General features: G+C 41.2%; 2 protein-coding genes across 2 annotated transcripts; one reads left to right on the top strand and one right to left on the bottom strand.

The window, feature by feature from the left end:
• The first annotated feature begins 3,909 nt into the window (after window positions 1-3,909).
• LOC117462217 (transcription factor Jun-like) lies at window positions 3,910-5,919 on the top strand. The gene has a single exon (XM_034104343.2). It carries the CDS (start codon window positions 4,281-4,283, stop codon window positions 5,229-5,231), a length of 951 nt encoding a protein of 316 aa, XP_033960234.1. The 5' UTR covers window positions 3,910-4,280; the 3' UTR covers window positions 5,232-5,919.
• Window positions 5,920-6,267: 348 nt separating this feature from the next.
• Window positions 6,268-17,620, bottom strand: tada1 (transcriptional adaptor 1). The gene is made up of 8 exons (XM_034104342.2): window positions 17,531-17,620; window positions 16,599-16,690; window positions 16,436-16,501; window positions 15,408-15,502; window positions 15,027-15,239; window positions 12,280-12,431; window positions 12,041-12,197; window positions 6,268-8,206 (listed from the first exon to the last, which is right to left on the bottom strand). The coding sequence occupies exons 1-8, from the start codon at window positions 17,611-17,613 to the stop codon at window positions 8,054-8,056; spliced, it is 1,011 nt and encodes a 336-aa protein (XP_033960233.1). The 5' UTR covers window positions 17,614-17,620; the 3' UTR covers window positions 6,268-8,053.
• Window positions 17,621-18,208: the final 588 nt, after the last annotated feature.

The following is an 18,208-nucleotide window of genomic DNA, read 5'->3' as shown; positions in this document are numbered from 1 at the left end:
TGCCGTTATAGTCTTCATGTCCTTCCCTTGATATGTTTTGTTTGTGTACTCCAACTTTTGAGAAGACTAATCGGACGGCAACGGACATTTCACTCTCGAACACAAACACCAGTCTGAATCTTCTAGAGTAGACACAGTATGCTACATTTCTGACTACTATGGGAGATAGGATGACATATAATGCTATAAAATAGCACTGAAAATTGTTTTAAAATAACACTGGAAAAACATATTTCATTTTCAAGTGTTTCATTCATTAACATTGAATAACATAAATCATATGTCTTGCCTGATGAGAGGATACTGGGGCAACCAATTGATTAATCACAACCATTTTAAAGCACTTCGTACAACTGTTCTCTGACACTTTCTGCAACAAATTCCATGCTTAAGTTGCAGAACACACACATGACCATTTAGAAAGCATAGGGAAGTCCTGAGTAAGCGAAGAGTTTTGTCTGGCACTTTTCTAACATTCTGCGGGATAATGGTAGCAGACCAACCATTTCCGAAAAGGTGCATCTGGCGACCAGAGCAGGCCATTCTACCTTAGTGTGTATTCTCAGGGCCTCAAAAGGGCTTTGTTGCCAAAGGGCATAGACATTAACCTGCCATCAAAAACATTGGCTTTGACCAAGAATTGTCAAACTTTCCTGTGTGCATCCCGCCTGGTCACTTTCCCCTATTGTGTTTTTGTTGAGGAGATCAACAGCTGTCTAAAGGAAGTGTTGCTGGCTGTGATCAGTGTGTTTTGACCTGGAATCATCAGCCGAGATGGTGTACAGAGGAGGACAGGAAGAAACAGATGGTCTTCAACAAACACTGTGCGGACAGTGATTGAACTCTGTCTCTGTGTGTGTGTGTGTGTGTGTGTGTGTGTGTGTGTGTGTGTGTGTGTGTGTGTGTGTGTGTGTGTGTATGTGTGTGTCTCTGCTCCACGCCTAACCAAAACTTGTCTCTGATAGTACATCAAAACATGCATATAGTGTTTCTCTGTGTTTTTGCTCTCATGAAAAGGTGCGGATCTTACCATGGACCCTGGACTGTCCCACCTCATTACAACAAAAGCAAGCCTGTTGGGACAAACTACTGATTAGAAAGCTGCATGCAGTGGAAACAGCTGGCCCGGGCAGGGAGGAGGAAACCCTGTTATCTGAAAGCGACCCCATCAGGCCAGCAGAAGGGAACAAACTGCCTGAGAAACAGGAAGGATAGCCGGGACACAGCCAGGACACAGCAGGGGAACAGCGGTGCTTTGATAGGGAAATAGTCCCCAGTGGGCCAGGTGTTCAGAGAGACACAGAGCGGGTGCAGATAGTTATTGTTATATTGGAAACTGCCCTGTATGTATACATTCCAGGCATAAGGGAAGTGAATGAGAGGAGATTTTTGTTTGGAATGTCCAGAATGAAGTCAGACTTTCAGTTTAGGGTGCTAATGGGTCCAGGCTGAAGACTTTTCTTTTTGTCGCTGCTTTTAATTGAACTATTCATATCTGAAACTGCACTGTAACTTTTATCCATGTATTTTTTCTTTTAATGTTTATTTTATTAGCTTTTCTTTTTTAATGCTTAATGTCTTTCATTTTTTGTAAAGCACTTTGAATTGACTTGCGTTGAAAAGTGCTATATGCCTTGCCTTGCCTTGCCTTGCCTTGCCTTATCTTATTCTGGACATTTCAACTTTCTTCTGAATATCTCAAATTTTTCCAACATTTAAACTTAATTGTTAATATTTCTATTCTCGACATTTCGACCATCAACTTTTTTCTGGACATCTTGACTGTATCCACAACATCTCATCCTTTTTTTCAGCATCTTGACTTCATTCACAACATTTCAACTATGTTCCTGAAGTTGTATTTCAACTCCATTCTCAAAATTCAAAAACATTATTTCTCCTAAACATTTTCTAAACATTTGGACTTCGTTCTGAAAAAGGTTTTTGAACTCATGATTTTGGCTTTATTCCTGGAAATGCACCCCCCTATGAAAGAACATCATCCTTAATGTACTTAGTTCATGCCAGGCAGTGGCAAACATACTGAAAGCCCCAAACATATACAAATATTTACTCCTCATTTTGTCTCTCTGATGCCTGGCCCTTATACTCCTCCGTAGATCTGCCATGTTACAAGAAGAGAGTAGAAGAAAGAAAATATGTAGGCCTCGTTTCTTTGCCTTCATTACTGCTGTGGTATTTGACACAAAAGTTTCTGAAGCATTCCAGCTCTGGATTTCTACCCCAGGGTGTCAAATACTTCCAAATGGGTGTTGCACAGCCGTGCTGTGAGGACAGCATGTCATCTGGAGAGCGTTGACCTCAGGCAGCTCTGGTTCTCCCAGGCTGTCTGGGGCTGTTCACTTATTTATAGTTGGCTTGAGGAGAACATGTTGAATAATACAATGGGGGAGGCCAGACAGACTGGACTGCAGCTGTAGAGACCTTCAGTTATTAGTGCAGCTTCACGTTAACCTATGAGATTCAACCACAGAATTATTCATAACTATTTTCTGCACAGGAAGGCTATGATGCAGCTTTAATAAGTACAGCAAAGATCAAATGGACCTTAAACACAAGCGTTTTTTTTTTTTTAATTAAAGCTAATATGATATTTTCAGTAAACAACAAATGCAATGAGTTGAATTGATCCATTCAAAGCTTTTAAATGATATTAAAAAGCAATCATAAATGTACATAACTCGTAGTTACAATAATCATGACACAATTATAAACCACCACCAACTCATTAGGTCAAGTATTGCAATATTTGCTGTTCACTCACTATAACCTTTTAGATGTAATGATGTTTTTTCCACTTGAATTAAAGCAGTGACTCCTTATAGTGACTTGTAATCATAGTGGACTGTATTATATCGGTCTTACCTCTAGAATACTTATTTTAATGTGAACAAATTGCTTTCAGTTTTTGTGCTACACACTTTACAACACCATAAAATCTTAACACGATTGTATCTTGGTCATTTTAAAACCATGATCACAAACTATCTGTTTAATGTCTGTTCTGTTTTCAATGTGTTCTTACCTGGTTAATTGTTATTGTCTCTACATAGAAAATGACGCATTCCCTACATTTCCCCTCAAATTCTAAATAAAGATAGATTGAATTTGGCTAAATATTTAGACCTGTAAATAAATATGAATCAATCTCCTTACAGTGGTAAATTATACCACGACATGATATAATACAGTTTACAGAAGCAGTTCAGCTGGTTATGGAGTGTATGTTAGTTGATTTTATATATATATATTTCTGTATACTGTGCGTTTGTTTAGTGTATTGAAAGGTGCTGAAAAGATTGTCATATTTCTTATCGGCTACATGTAAAATTGGGCAAATAAAGTAAATTGTGCTTTCTTAACACAGATCGTCCTCCAAGCCTTTATGAAGGATATATTTTAATACATGCACTGTTAAAACAACAAAAGAGCTATTGTTGCAGGTGTGACCTAATTGTATTACTTCCATCCCTAACTACTACAACATCACTCATTTTTAATTCATAACTAGATTTAGCTATAGCCTGAATAGACAATGGACTTTGATACGGAATTGACCCTTTTTCTTATCTAATGATTTGTAGAATTTGACGTTTCTTATCAGAATCATATGATATAGGTACATGGATTTGCTGTTGTGTGTTTTCCAAGGTAAAGCCCTCACTTCACGATGCTGGGTAACTAATAATTGAGCGGGTAACTAAATATTCAAAAGCACTACGTAATCCCAGAGTACATTGCTCCACCGACTGCATTACCTAATCCCAGAAGCCACCGCGGGGGGCGGGGATATGGCTAGTTGTCAGAGCAACCTGCATGTCATTAGACATACTCCACCCACATTACCGTCTCCAGCCAATCAGAGACGGTAGAAATGACATCATTGTTATTTTCAGTAGAGCTGCAGCTTAGAGGTGGATAAAGTTCGTCTCCACGTTGGAAGTGATAGAAAGTATTATCCCTATTCAGGACCGTTTGTGCTTATTGGGAAGGAGAAACAATCAAAGCGGATATTTTCAGGTGTGAAAACACGGAAGGCTCGAGCGGGGGAACAACCCTTTTTGTCGTTGAGCGCGCGGCTCACGAGAGGAAAGTTTTCTCAGGACACGAAGTTGTCAAAGTGAGTTGAACTTCAACAATAGGCGGACACTATCACAAGACAGTCGAGAGATAGGGAGTCACAGGACACATGTGAACAGTCGACTGTTATTTAAAAAGGAGAATAGACCTCCCTTCAGTTGTTTACATTTAGAAACTTTATGTCAAGGAAAATGGAAGCGACGTTTTACGACGAAGCAGTGAATGCCTCCAGCTCCCACCATGACGGGCCCACTGTGTATGGCTTCAACCCCAAAACCCTGAAACAGACCATGACGCTAAACCTGAACGACCCGAAAAACTTCAAGCCCCAGCTGAGCGCCAAGGCCCTGGACATCCTGACGTCCCCGGACGTGGGTTTACTGAAGCTGGCCTCGCCTGAACTGGAGAGACTGATCATACAGTCTTGCACCGGGCTAACTACTCCCACCCCGACTCAGTTCGTATGTTCCAAGAACATCACTGACGAGCAGGAGGGGTTCGCGGAGGGGTTTGTGAGAGCACTGGCTGAGCTCCACTACCACCAGCAGCCCCCCGCCGGACACCCTGACGCTCAGACCGGCGCTAATAACAGCATGGTGTCCGGCTCTGCTGCGTCCGAGAGCGGCGGGGTTCCCTACAGCTGCACGGTGCGCAGCGACCCACCAGAGTACACAAACTTAGGGGCTTTCGGCCGGGCTGTGGGCTCTGCGTCTGCACCTGCTTCCAGCGAGAGGCACTCCCCTTTAAGTTACCCGTCCCACAACCACATGGACCACCACCACCGGGCGGCGGCGCGGCTCTCCGCACTCAAAGAGGAGCCGCAGACGGTGCCCGAGATGTCTGGCGACACCCCGCCGCTCTCCCCCATCAACATGGAGAACCAGGAGCGCATCAAAGCGGAGAGGAAGCGCATGAGGAACAGGGTGGCCGCGTCCAAGTGCCGGAAAAGGAAGCTGGAGAGAATCTCCCGGCTGGAGGACAGGGTGAAAAACCTGAAGAACCAAAACACGGAGTTGGTTTCCTCTGCTAACGTGCTCCGGGACGAGCTGGCTCTGCTCAAGCAAAAGGTCATGGACCACGTCAACAGCGGCTGCCAGCTTATTCTGACGCAGCAGCTCCAAGCGTACTAGACTGCCAAGGGAAAAAGGTCCAAGGGACATTTCTTGGGGACCAAATGCAGCTTAGAGTGGCCTCAGCTCATTTCTCCAACACATTTTCCAGTCAGGCTGAATCCACTAAGTTTCTGCAGACTATACAGACTGACGATTTTTGTGAATGGTCAGTGCGATCATGAATTACTACAGAGCAAATACGGACAGAGTTTATACTCTGATGTGACTTGTTAGATATTTCTGTCTTTTTTTATTTTTTTTCACTCAAAACTACATGATATTTGCATTCAGTCAAGCCAAGGTAACGTGGCAATACTGTAAGCTCATTTTAAATGTGTTAAGTCCCATGCACAGACACCCAGAGGCTGTTTTTCGTTCAAACTGCAGATGGACAATGTGAACGAACTGTCGCCTATCAAGTAGCAGCTTATCGAGTCAAGCACTGAGCATCCCACCAGCGACTCTACATTATGTACAGAGTAACACTAACAAAAACATGTCCCACACCTTTTCGCAAGGACTCTTATCGGTGTGTGTAGCGTCAACTGAAAAACTGCCTTACTTTCTTAACCTTTATGTTCATACAACTTTGTGATATAGGTGTAACTAATGTTAGACCCGAAATAACACTTTGTAATAATATTTGTACGCTGTCTTTTGAGCACTTCAGAAATGTAAATAGGACGAAATAAAATGTTGGACACGCGTGATGTGTGTTATCTGAATAATTTACTCTTCAATAGTGTGTTAATGCATTTGCAAGAGGTGTTTGTTATTGAAGGAACTGGGGCGGACGGGATATTGAGTCACCAGTGCACTGTGTAATGGCTGGTGAAGCTACTCGGCCGCTGATTGGACGGTGAGGTGTCGGAAGTGAGCAGCAGGAGGCCATATATGGCAAGAGGACTTCACAATGCGCACTGGGACGGGTGACTCACCGTCCTACCACTACAGCTGCCGAGGACCCTAAGCATAAGCACAATTGTTTACAAGCTCTAGTAGTATTACGAGGAACACAATGCGTTTTTACGCAAGGAATACTCAATTTATAAACTACTTGTACAAAAATGAGATTTATTTATTTTCTGCACTGTAGTTGAGTTACAAAATAAGGTTTTAGTAGAAAAGAAAAATGTACAAATGTATATACAACCTGAACTAGATGCTGCCCACTAACATGGCAATGAGACATCTTCAAGTGCACTGAAATAACAAAAGAAATTTAGCTTAATCTGCATACACATTGTGGACCAACACTGATGGATGCACACGGACCTTTAAACCAGACACCAGTAAATACTCTAGGAATACTTTAAAGACATTTAAAAAAAGAAGGTGTATTCATGAGGGGCGAGTGTTATGACAAAAAGGGGCATTTTAAAGAGGAACTACACCCATTAAAAAAATTCATACCAGTTATTCTTCTGATCTAAGAGTCAACACATATTAGTAAACATGTTCCATGGGAAATGAATTGTGGAAGATGTTATAGACGACACATTAGGAGCACCTAGGGGACATTTTCTGTTTCACAACTGAGAACAGTACGATGGAATTAAACTATTTTTAAAATAAAATAAACATTGAATGGGTCCAGAAAACCAGTCTCCTATTCATTTCCTATGGAGTGACTAGAATGTATCCTTGATGACATCATCCACCTGATGACATCACCAGGCTTGAGATGTACCCTTCTGGCTTTGAGAAAGTAGCTCATGTTGATGAATATTAATAACATTTTCCTTGGCTTTCGAAAAAAAAAAAAATTGGAAATGTAAATCTATGCAGTATTCCCCTTTAAGAGCCCCACACACCCACAATGAACTTACCCAGGTGTTTTCACTTATGTCTTGATTAGACCTCTCCAATAATCCTGTGCTGACAGCGCTTGATTGACATACCTGTTAAGGCGGAACAATTGAAATTTGCATCGTTCCAATTGGTGCATCGAGTCAGGGGACTTCACCTTACTCTCATCAAAGCGCTGTCTCCCGCTTTAACATGAGATGAGGCCTAATCAGCCAAAACAAGTGAAAACAGCTGCGTGTAATGTACAGGGTGATATATATATATTTGAATGTTTTTACCTGATGTACACAAAGCTTGAGTGTTCTTTGTTTGAAAGGACATATTCTAACGGTTGTTGTAGGCCTGTCATGATAATTATGTTATCGTCGACATATTATTAGACAAACAATATATGTTTAAGACCTCAATAATATTACCGTTATGGGCGTGTCGTAAGATATTCTGACATTAGTTTGATCATTTTTGCTAATGCTTTGATATTGCCGGTATTGTTTACATGCACGTTTGTTTTTAATAACGCAGACATTGGTCATTAGGTCTATTTTACGTAATACGTGGTTGGGCATTTTTTGTTGAATATCCTTTCATAATATTTAAATATTTGTTCACCTTCTGATGCCTGAATATACTTAAATTGTTTTTGGCTTTCGGAAGCATAATATTATTTATCGCGACAGGCCTACGTTGTGGTGCTCCACGTCATTAACACTGCTTGTAGCCGATGGAAGACCCTACATTTTCCACAGAATCAGTTTCTCACTATAAAACCTTTCAAATGATGGTTAACTGCCAATATGGCTGGAAGAACAAAGGAAAAATAATTTGCCAGACCAAATCTGTGTCCACTGTCCAACAGGTTTTGTTTCATCTTGCTCGAATCGCTCTTCATCCCTTTGTGCAACAGGGATGTGATTTTGCAGGTATTATACAAAAAGAATTACACAATGTTTCCCATCCATTTCAAAGATGGGATTCAATGTGTTTGGTTCGTGATGACACCCACAGTTCACACACAGTCCTGTCGGAGGCTCTCAGCAGACCAGCAGGCCCTCCTTGGCGGCGAGGCGCTGCCGGTGGACGTGGTCCTGCTCTAGTTCCTCGTGGCTCGGGTGCCAGAGCCGCGACAGGATGCGCTCCATGTTCAGGGCGTACATGGTGTGGGAGGGCATCACACCGTGGTGAACCTGCATCAGAAAAGAGTTTCAGGAGGACATTTAAGCATACACACCTGATGGTCACTTGGGCATGCCAGACAAATCAGCGATCATAGCAGTGTCTGCGCATGTCCAATGACCAATGAAAATCTTTCATAGGGTGTTTCTCAATGACGAGGAAAGCTGCTCCAGAGCCACTATTTCAAGGATACTACGTCATCGAGTCCCGCCGAAGGATTGTTCCAATGTCCAGGATACTTGGAATTCTATCGAGGCCGGCGTACTTCGTTGAGGGAAATTTCGAGGCTGCACATGTGTGGTCTTAAAATCCCCACAATGCTTTGTGCACGGACCAACTTCCAAATCTTTGGCAGAGATCGCGCTCCATTTAAGGCGGGGCCACGCATATGACGCACACCTGCACACCTATTCCACAATTCTTTGTTTTCCGAGGCTAGGAAGGATTCTTGCCTCCTGGTTCTACATACCTATTTTTAAAACTATGTATATTGGTATTTAGTAGTGTTGTTGAAGTATTCAGGTCTACATTTTAATATAAAGAATTCTACATAAATATGTAAAGCAACTGCCCTCTACTGGTTGAAATCATGCTATTGCAATTACATTTAGCAATTGGCTGTTCTGTCCTCAACCAACCCTTCCTCCCCGCCCCCTCCTCTACAATCTGAAGGCTTGTTCGAGATGAGTCAGGCCTGCATTGAAGCAATCACTGGTAGTCCCGCCTTCCTCTGACATGAAGGTTTAGTCTGATAACAAATATTTATAGTAGGAGGTTGATAAAAAAAAGGTTATTTTAAAAGCATTTAAAATGAGCAATTACTAATTGGAGCTTACTAATAATGGAGCTATGGCCATAGGTTATATGCTCATTTGAATATTAACAATGCTTTGATAAGTTTCCTTTTGGTTGTTTCAATACTAAGTGCTAAATCTGATCCAGATGCTAGGACCAGTATCATACATGAGCATATGTCCCTTACAGGAATGTTACAAGAAGATTTGACACCTCAGTACCACTTCCACAGGTATTGTGAGGCCTGGAGACGGACAGTGGCCCAATTCCAAACCACCCCCTCTCTACTACAACCTACACCAGAGGTCAGCAACAGGCGGACCGCGGTCCGGATCCAGACCTATACGGACCCGGACCTATAATCAATAAATTAATAGGGGATTTAAATTTTGACGGGGCGATTCTATTTTAACCGCCGCCGACAGGGGGCGAAAGAGACGAGTGAGCGATACAGGGAGAGAAACACAGAAGAAGAGACGAGAGAGCGATACAGGGAGAGAAACACAGAAGGAGATGAGAGCACGATACAGGGAGAGAAACACAGAAGAAGAGACGAGAGAGTGGCAGAGAGAAGCGGAGAGGAAAGTGAGTGAAGAGAATAAATAGCGATACAGGGAGAGAAGCGGAGAGGAGAGTGAACAGGCGTGTTAGCGGCAGACAGGGAGAGACAAATAATTACACATGGCGCTCTCCAAGAAGAGGACAGTGAGAACAGAGCTTTTAACCCTGAGTGGACTCATTCATGTTCCTCCTGCCCACTGGGAGCACAGAGCCAGTGTGTCTCATTTGTTCAGAGACCGTGGCGCTCATTAAAAGTGCCAAAACGCCACTATTGCAGCTTTCACACCAGCGCTTTTCAGTTTCTAGCTCCGAGCGGGAGCTTTTCTGGTTCAGCTCCGGTTTCCCTTTTCCGCTCCCGCTCTGTGCACACCGCCCACTGGCTCCCCAGAGCTGCCCCTGCTGCGTCATGACGTCGCTGATTTGCTCCCCAACGGCAGCCATTACGGCGCTCACAACAACAACACCAACAACAACAACAACAACGGGGAACTGCGTCGGGTCGATGATCGTGTTGCTTTTAATCACACGAAGCCAGAATAAATTGAATAACGACTTCTCCAACCTTATACTTTGCTCCAGAGGGCCGTGGTTCATTGTTTATTAATGTGTTTCTGCAGCATTTACCGACCGCTGCAGTGCTGGCTGCTCTCCGAGCCGGAGCTGAAAAAGCGCTGGTGTGAAAGGGGCATATGAGACAACACACAAAGAGTTTGACCAAACATTCCCTCTCAAGTCAGAACTGAGGTCACAACAAATAAGCAGTCTCAGAGCCCGATATGATCCGTCCACCAGGATCAAAATGTATACTAAATATGGTTCCAGGGCAGGCTAACCGAGGCTAACCAATGAGCACCTGCATGTGTATGAGAATGGCCCTGACACCATTTCAGCCCAGATTTAAACTCCTGGCAGGACAAGCTCCAGCTCAATTCTCGCACTGAATTAAAAGAAAGTGAGTGAGGGACTGCAATATAAGAGGGAAAGAAAGAGAAACTTTAAAACTGTTCAATTGTTATGATGTGTAAAGACTGATATTGTTCTATAATCGTCTGAAACTGTTAAGGCATGATGTGAAACGGTTAACTAAGAAAAAGGGAAACTCAAATTGCTGCTGCTACACATTATTTTTTATATCTAAAATTAAGCACTTTTAAGATATATTTTCAAAAGCTATTTTATTTATAAATGCAGCCCGAGAGGAACATTACACATATCCACAGTATTTACTGTATATCTGTATAGTTCAATGTTAAATGACAATAAATATGGTTGTTTATGAATTTCTTTATTTGATTGGCAGTCAGTTGTTGATTACAGGCAGACGTTGATAAAGCTACTTCAATATATATCACACTAATTCATAAAGCAACAGCGACATTTTGATGTTCCGGACCTTTGCATGGGGACATTTTCTCTAACTGGACCTCGTTGAATTTTATTTGAAGACCCCTGCACACTACCCCTACACACGACCCCCCCGTTTGCGCGGAGGGTCCGCCACATTAAGTGTTGTTCCAAACCAACGAGTGTGGAGGGGGAGTGGCCCTCAAACAGCGAGTCTGCATCGGTCCTGACTTCACCTGCTGTCTCTACCTGACCGGACTCAACGCTGCGTGTGTCCGTCAGGAAACAAGCTGTTTACAAGTAGTTCCAGCAAACATCCACTGATAAACTGCGATGTTAACGACCTCATGATAAACACAAACAAATGTTAACTTAGGATCAAACCTGTGTTCAGTCTAGAAAAAGGTAAATGTGTGCATTTTATTATAAAGTTGTGTATATTTACAGACTGTTGCAAAAACTAAGAAGTTTATAAACATCAGGTTTAAAACTAAAAGAGCTTTACAAAAAAGTAACAATTAAAGATGTTTAGTTTTATTTTAGTTATTAATTTAAAATTGTTGTCAAAGAGATGCTGATTTGAAACCATTGTTCCATAGAGTTACGGCACTTCCTGTTTCTGCCGGAGAGAGGGGAGGCGGTCCCAAAGCCTGCTGCTGTGTTTACTCCCTCCATCTGACAGGAGGGAGCCTCGTTTAGCTGCGAGTGTCACTCCGTCACGGAGTGGGAGTGGGTAGGGTGTGGTTTGGAATTGGGCCAGTGTCTCAATTCAGTTTAATCAGACACATTTAATTATCATCAGGATCCAGGAAGTTAAAATATGCTGCATTAAAGCTCTACTCAGTCAAATTGACTTTTCCTAACAATATAATGAACATTTGAAATGTCCTTCTGTAAAATGTAGTTTTGGGTCGAGAATACAGACATTATTTTCACAGCAACACAACAAATATTTTAGGGAGGGATTATGACCTGTTTAACTTCCTAAGTAGAACCACTATGCAAACCATTATAAAGAAATACATAGGAATCATCACTTTGTTTAACGTGGTAACAAATCGGTATTGTGAATCTCAAGACAATGTCACCGTTATCGCTATTGACAACTAAATATCTGGTATCCTGACATCCCCTGTGTCTCTTACCTGTAAAGCCTCGAGGAGATCAAACATGTTGATTGGAGGGAGGGGCGCGGGGAAATTGTCAGCAGAACAAGCCAATAAGTGCACAGCTTGTTGCTCGGCGTCATCAGGTGACACCTGAGGGGGCGGGCCAGCAGGGAGGGAAGCACTTGGAGGGGGACTGGAGAAAAAAAGGAAATCAATATGGACTGGACTTGTATTAAACCTGCACATTGCTGATCAGCGAACACAGTGGTCCCTACCATTCAGTGACGCTGTGGTAAGCAGCGAGGCTGTTCTTTAAATATGGCTGCGGCGTGACGTCACTCCCGAAGGCGTAGGGGAAGCGTCCGTCTCGTAGCCTGTACGCCTTCCTCCGGGTGATGACAGCAGTCAGGACGTCTTTCAAGTGGTGCTGAAATACATCGGAGCAGAAGGTCAAGCTTTGCTAAATCTCCTGGATTAACAGAGGTGTCAATACATATATATGCCTCCATCTATTTCAAGCATTGGTCCTTAGTGCCATGTACATTTTCAAATTCATTTATTTTAAGCTCCAACCCCCGGAATTCGTTATGATAGTCAAGAAAACTCTCCTGGTGAACATTTACCCCTCCCTCATCAACCTTGAAGTTTAGCCTCACGTAGGGGGGTCCTTAAAATTGAAAGTCGGAAAGTCTAAGCTCCAACCCCCAGAAAACTCTCCTGGTGAATGTTGCAACTTCACCAGAATGAATGAATGCTGCAACTGAGGCTACACTTCAAGGTTGATGAGGGAGGGGTACATGTTGTCAGATTGAGGAAAACATTCACCAGGAGTTTTCTTAACTAATAGAATGAATTCTGGGGGGTGGAGCTTAGACTTTCCGACATTCAATTTTAAGGACCATCCTAATCAGCAGGGAAGTTTATTACAGGATGCCAATGACAAGTAGAGTTCCATGAGCTTTTTCTGAAATGAAAGACATTTGCTTACAAATTACTTGATACATGTAGATACATACATTACTACATTCGAATGAATTTCAAGAACCGGGAGTTGTGACATTAACCTTTTCAATACACTGCGCCGTAAAGTAGAAACTTGTTTGAGAGATCAACTCAGAGGTTAAAGTGAAATATGGAAACGTGCTTCTTAGATTGGTGCAGTGATGACCTAGACCAGGGGTCGGCAACCCGCGGCCCACGGGCCGCATGCGGCCCTTTAAGCCCTCTGCTCTGGCTCCCTTGAGCTTAGACAAAAATAAGAAGGAAATAAAATAAAAGTATTTGTAGGACTATTTATATGTTGTTGCATGGTTGAAAATGTTTCGTATGTTGTATTTTGAGGTGATACTGTGACACATAAATAAAAAACAAAACGGTTTTAATTAGGTCAACTAAAATATGCGTCACATCCTGCTCCGGTCCCGCGCGAGCGCCTTTTCTTGGAGGCGAATAACCTGACCCCCGGCTCGATGAGCGAACTATGGATAAATCAAAGAAAAGTACCGGAGGAACACAGGATTTAATTCTGCGTGGACAGAGTTATCTGCTTTCACAGCAAACGATGCTGGTTTACCGGTATGTTTGATATGTTGTCAACGGTGGTGCAGCCTTTACGAGGGAGAGGAAGCCAGCTGACGATCTTCAGTCATCATTCAATGGGGTATGTAATTTATTTCAGAAAACACTTTTTGTTACATTCCATGGAATGCTCTTAACGTCCCGATAGCAATGAATATATTAAATGCTTTGACAATAAATACATTCAAAAATTAATCTGTGGAAGCCGTAGCGCTGTAAAAAGCACGACCAATCATCTGAGCCGGCTAAAGTAACTGGATGGCCTACCTGCCTGTCAGCCTTCCATCTGGGCACAAACTTATCTCGTGCCCTCATTGGTCATGTGCGCGTTCGTGTGTGTTGGAGGCGGGGCTCTGTGAGGAAGTCTGAAGGAAGAGGCATATTTTTTTCCGGTTGTGTATTTTCAAATTCTAGCGCACTCGAGCTGGTTTCTCCATCTTACCTACCCTACCTTTAACTCTTTTTAGGGTGCAGATATATGTTTTATTTATTTCAAAGTGGGCCCATTTTAATAATGTTTTTTTTTCCTTCAAATGTGCAGAGGGCTCCCCAAGTGCTGTGTTTAATTTATTTTAAAGTAGGCCTGTGTATTATTTTTAATTCTCCTTATAAAAGTTCTTTGTTTCTTATTAGAGGTTAACAGTTTTATATCATGTAATAAATAGCCTAATAAATGCAAAAAACTGTAGTTTTTGTCGGATATAACAATAAAAAACTATGAAATATGTTTTGCGGCTCCAGACAAAAAATGTTTTGGGAAAAAGGAGCGAAATGGCTCTTTTGGTCAAAAAGGTTGCAGACCCCTGACCTAGACCGACACGGAAGTTAGCATTGCAAAATAAGGATCTGTGGCGGACACATGTATATTTATATATATTTTTTGCAGGAAGGTTAGTCTCGAGATATTAACACCACTTTTATAATAGTTGAAGCGTAAATACAATAGCAATAAGTAAAAAGCTGACGCTGACTATTAAGAAACTAATGCAAATAGCTGTGCGTCACCATTGCTAAGCTAAAGTTGGCTTATGTTAAGCGTAATGATGTTTAGTCACTTTTTTTATGATTCATAGAATCTTCTAGATTCAGGAGTGGGGGATTTACTGACGTAGATCAAAATGTGATAATCTCTTAAACTTGTATTTACTACATACCTTGTTTCAGGAATCTAACCAAAAATCAGTGATTTCGAGACGAGGTAACTGGAAAATAATGAAACTAATTCTCTGGTTTTAGGACTTATTCCTGTACCACGCTTTTACTATTTTGGGTATTAAGTGCCTGTTATGTTTCTCTGCTACACATTGCGGATCCAGTGTGGAGGTCAGTCTCCTGAGATCAACACCCTGATGATGGGGTCTTCTCTGGCTGAGTTCAAACATAGTGCTTCTGGTCATATCTTACACATTGTACCCTTCACAGGTTGATGACAGTTGATACAAACCTCGACAGCGTGGGTCATGCTGCTGACGGCGTCTTCTGTGATGTTGTCCAGGCCCAGCTCGAAGGCCGTCACCATCATGCGGGCCTCCAGCTGGCCCCGCGTGGGCAGCAGCAGGGTGTGGGCACTGAGGCGCAGCTCCTCCTCCTCACCCCCCACCTCGCGGGGGCTGAACGGCTGGGCGGCGCTCAGGGGGTTCTGAGGCTGGAAGCGATGCTGAGGGCGCAATCAAGAGATACAGAGATCAAAATGATACAATAGGAATGCACCTACTGATTGATGAAATGCCACTAGTGTATAAAATAAACATTATTTAAGCAGTTACTTGAAATACATTTGACAGAGCTGCTGTTTACTTATCACCTTCTGACAATAAGTACTTACATCAAATTTCTGTCTGGAGGAACATTTCTTCTTTCCTTTTGGTTTCCCAGGCTTTGAAGCAGAGCCACCTTGCCACTGTAACGGCCCTGCGCCCTCTAGTGGACATTAAAAGGAACAAAAGAAGCAAAAAGAAACAGCAGATTACATCTAAAACAATGGTTCCCTTAAGACACATTTAGACAACATCGATATCCCTTAACAGGCTTGTATACTTTTAAAACCCAACAATGTGCTTATTTGCAGTGGGTGGGCAAAACATGTCTTTCATCAAATACTATTTCACACACTTTGCTATTCCATCACTAAACAAATTAACTTAACCACTTTTTATTATCTCAAAGTGTACGATAATGCAGTACCGAAGGTATTGAAGTAAATGTGAAACATAAACTTGGCTAGTTAATGTACAAAACATTGTGTTAGTAAAAGTAAAAAAAAAAAATCTTTGACATGTAATATAATCAGAACTCTTGTGCAGTTTCAGAATTATACCCGGCCTTGCTGCCGTAAACCCGTGTATGTGTGGTCACCACGTGGTCCAGGCAATTTGCAATTTTGTTATTTGATTTGATCTTAAATCTACTTGGTCATTTACTGTATTCATTTGGTTGTATCTCTCCTTTATAGCCGTCATATATCCATATCCTTAGACCATCTCATGAATTACTTATTATTAGTCTTGTGTCCATGTAGCACTCGAATTGATATTGTAAAATACTTGAGAAACCTATCTCTGTGCCTCATGGACTTACACTTTTTTTTTTTAAATTGTATAAATATATAAATTACAATTGCTACTACTGTTACTGTGCACCAATGATTACAATTATATTTTCATATCTATTTTTTAGATTTCTCTTTTATCCCTGATTTTATTTTTTATTAATTGTGTTAATTACTGCTTACATCACCCTCTCTGTTGCAGGTGTGTATGTGGGTTTGGGGGTAAGGGCTGAGTGAGTGTTTGTACTAATTTGTAATACAATGCAAAATCTGAATAAAAATATATGAAAAAATGAAAAACGTACCAGGTGTGGAGACGATGATCTGGCAGCGTGTGAGGATGGCCAGGAGAAAATCGTTGTGAATATGGACTGCAGAGGAAGGAAAATACAATGTAAGCAATTCAGATAGCTTAAACTTTTATATATTCAAAATATAGGCCATAAATATTTTTTTGCGCTTACTAACCATTCTCCTGAGCCAGCAGACGACGTGCCTCAATATCAAACTCCTCTTTGCTGATCTTTTGTTTGAACCAAAGCTTCAGGTTCGCCCAGTAACTGCGAGGAGAGGCAACAAAAAGACAACATCAATAAAAACATCTTACTCTAAGAGCTAAGGTTAATTTACAGTATTCCTTTAATTTCAGAACAGAGTAAATAAAAAATACAAATCACTATTAAATACCCTAATTTAATTATAAAGACAATTGTTTTGTATTATTACACGTTTTCTGAAATGCTGTTTGAATCAACTTATGTGATCATTTGCGTACATTTTCAGAAAAGAAAATCTAAACATTTGATAAAGCCAGATTCATTTTGCTTGATATATTAGAGTCAAATGTATTTTACAGAAGGAATTTGGACATATCTCAGAAAAATACCGTCAACAGGCATTAAAAGAAAAATAATTGCATTACAAAAAAATATCTTACATTTTCCAAGGCACTACAGGTGAAAAACGTTAAAATATGTACTTCCCCAGTTCATCACATTGAGGAATGTTTTGTGCTACAATATTTTATTAAATGTTTTGTTTAAATGCAAACGAGGCATTATCTAATGCCCACTTGTGGTGTATTTAGGAGAAATCTACAAAGTTGAATTGATGCTAATTCATGATACACAAGCAGTATTCATACAAACCTACAACTTTAGTTATTTGCATTTCTTCCTCCTGGGAGCACATATTAAATACTGTATAATAATACTAGTGGCTTAATGATAACTGTTGCTTAGCAGTCAGGCTGCAAACACTAGGAAGCTGCTAGTTTCCACATAGCTATTAGCTAGCGTTAATGGCAAATTACTTCAGATTTCAGTAGCAAAGCAAGAAGGAAAAGATACAAAAACAAACACCAAATACAGAAAAACACGCAGATATAACGGTTTACTCACTGCTTGACATTATCGCCAATTGCATCAGTTAAATTCTTCTTTGCAATCTCGAGCTCGCTAGCATGAGCTGCCATGGCGTCCATAAACAGGCCTACATGACGTCATCAGGCGGCGACAGCGGCTTCCCTTTTTTTTATCTCCAAACTTTATTGAAGCAGGTCATTTTTGGAAGAACAGGACGTAAACAAGTTCATTTACCAATTTGCGGATAATAGTGGATAGAATAATCAATAGATTCACGATATTAATTTTCCTCTGATATTCTGTAATTGGTAAAGAATGCTAAATAATACATTTCGAACAATATTTCCATATTATTTTACTGACAATGCCAAAGAAGATGGGGCAAGGTTTGAGGTTGAGCTCGGCAAGAAGTAGGCTACAATATTTAGAGCATCATTACATGAGAAAATGCTTTGCAGGGTAAAACATTTGTATCATTTTAGGAAACTTCTCTATTTGTATTTAAGACAATCACCGATATTATATAAAAGTATTTGTTTTGCAAGTTACTCTTTGTGGCAACCTCACGCTGGAGCAGCTCAGTTATAAATGTTCCACAGGTGGGTCAATATCACTATGAAGTAACTTTGGTGTCTCCATCAGAATCACAGTTACTATGAAAATGTAGCAGAATAATGCAACTCTGAAGTCTTATTATCAATGGCGAAACATTTA

This window comes from Pseudochaenichthys georgianus, chromosome 17 (genome assembly GCF_902827115.2).
Source record: "Pseudochaenichthys georgianus chromosome 17, fPseGeo1.2, whole genome shotgun sequence".
In the NCBI taxonomy this organism is placed as follows: Eukaryota; Metazoa; Chordata; class Actinopteri; order Perciformes; family Channichthyidae; genus Pseudochaenichthys; species Pseudochaenichthys georgianus.
The sequence above is the reverse complement of the archived record's forward strand: the minus strand, read 5'-3'. Positions and strand labels throughout refer to the sequence as shown.

Excerpts from the sequence above, each read along its gene's own strand:
- LOC117462217 (XM_034104343.2), top strand. The coding sequence starts at position 4,281 with ATGTCAAGGAAAATGGAAGCGACGTTTTACGACGAAGCAGTGAATGCC.
- tada1 (XM_034104342.2), bottom strand. The coding sequence starts at position 17,613 with ATGGACGCCATGGCAGCTCATGCTAGCGAGCTCGAGATTGCAAAGAAG. Across the intron at positions 16,502-16,598 it reads TCTGCTGGCTCAGGAGAATG|TCCATATTCACAACGATTTT; the intron begins GTTAGTAAGCGC and ends CTTCCTCTGCAG. Across the intron at positions 8,207-12,040 it reads ATCTCCTCGAGGCTTTACAG|GTTCACCACGGTGTGATGCC; the intron begins GTAAGAGACACA and ends TTTCTGATGCAG.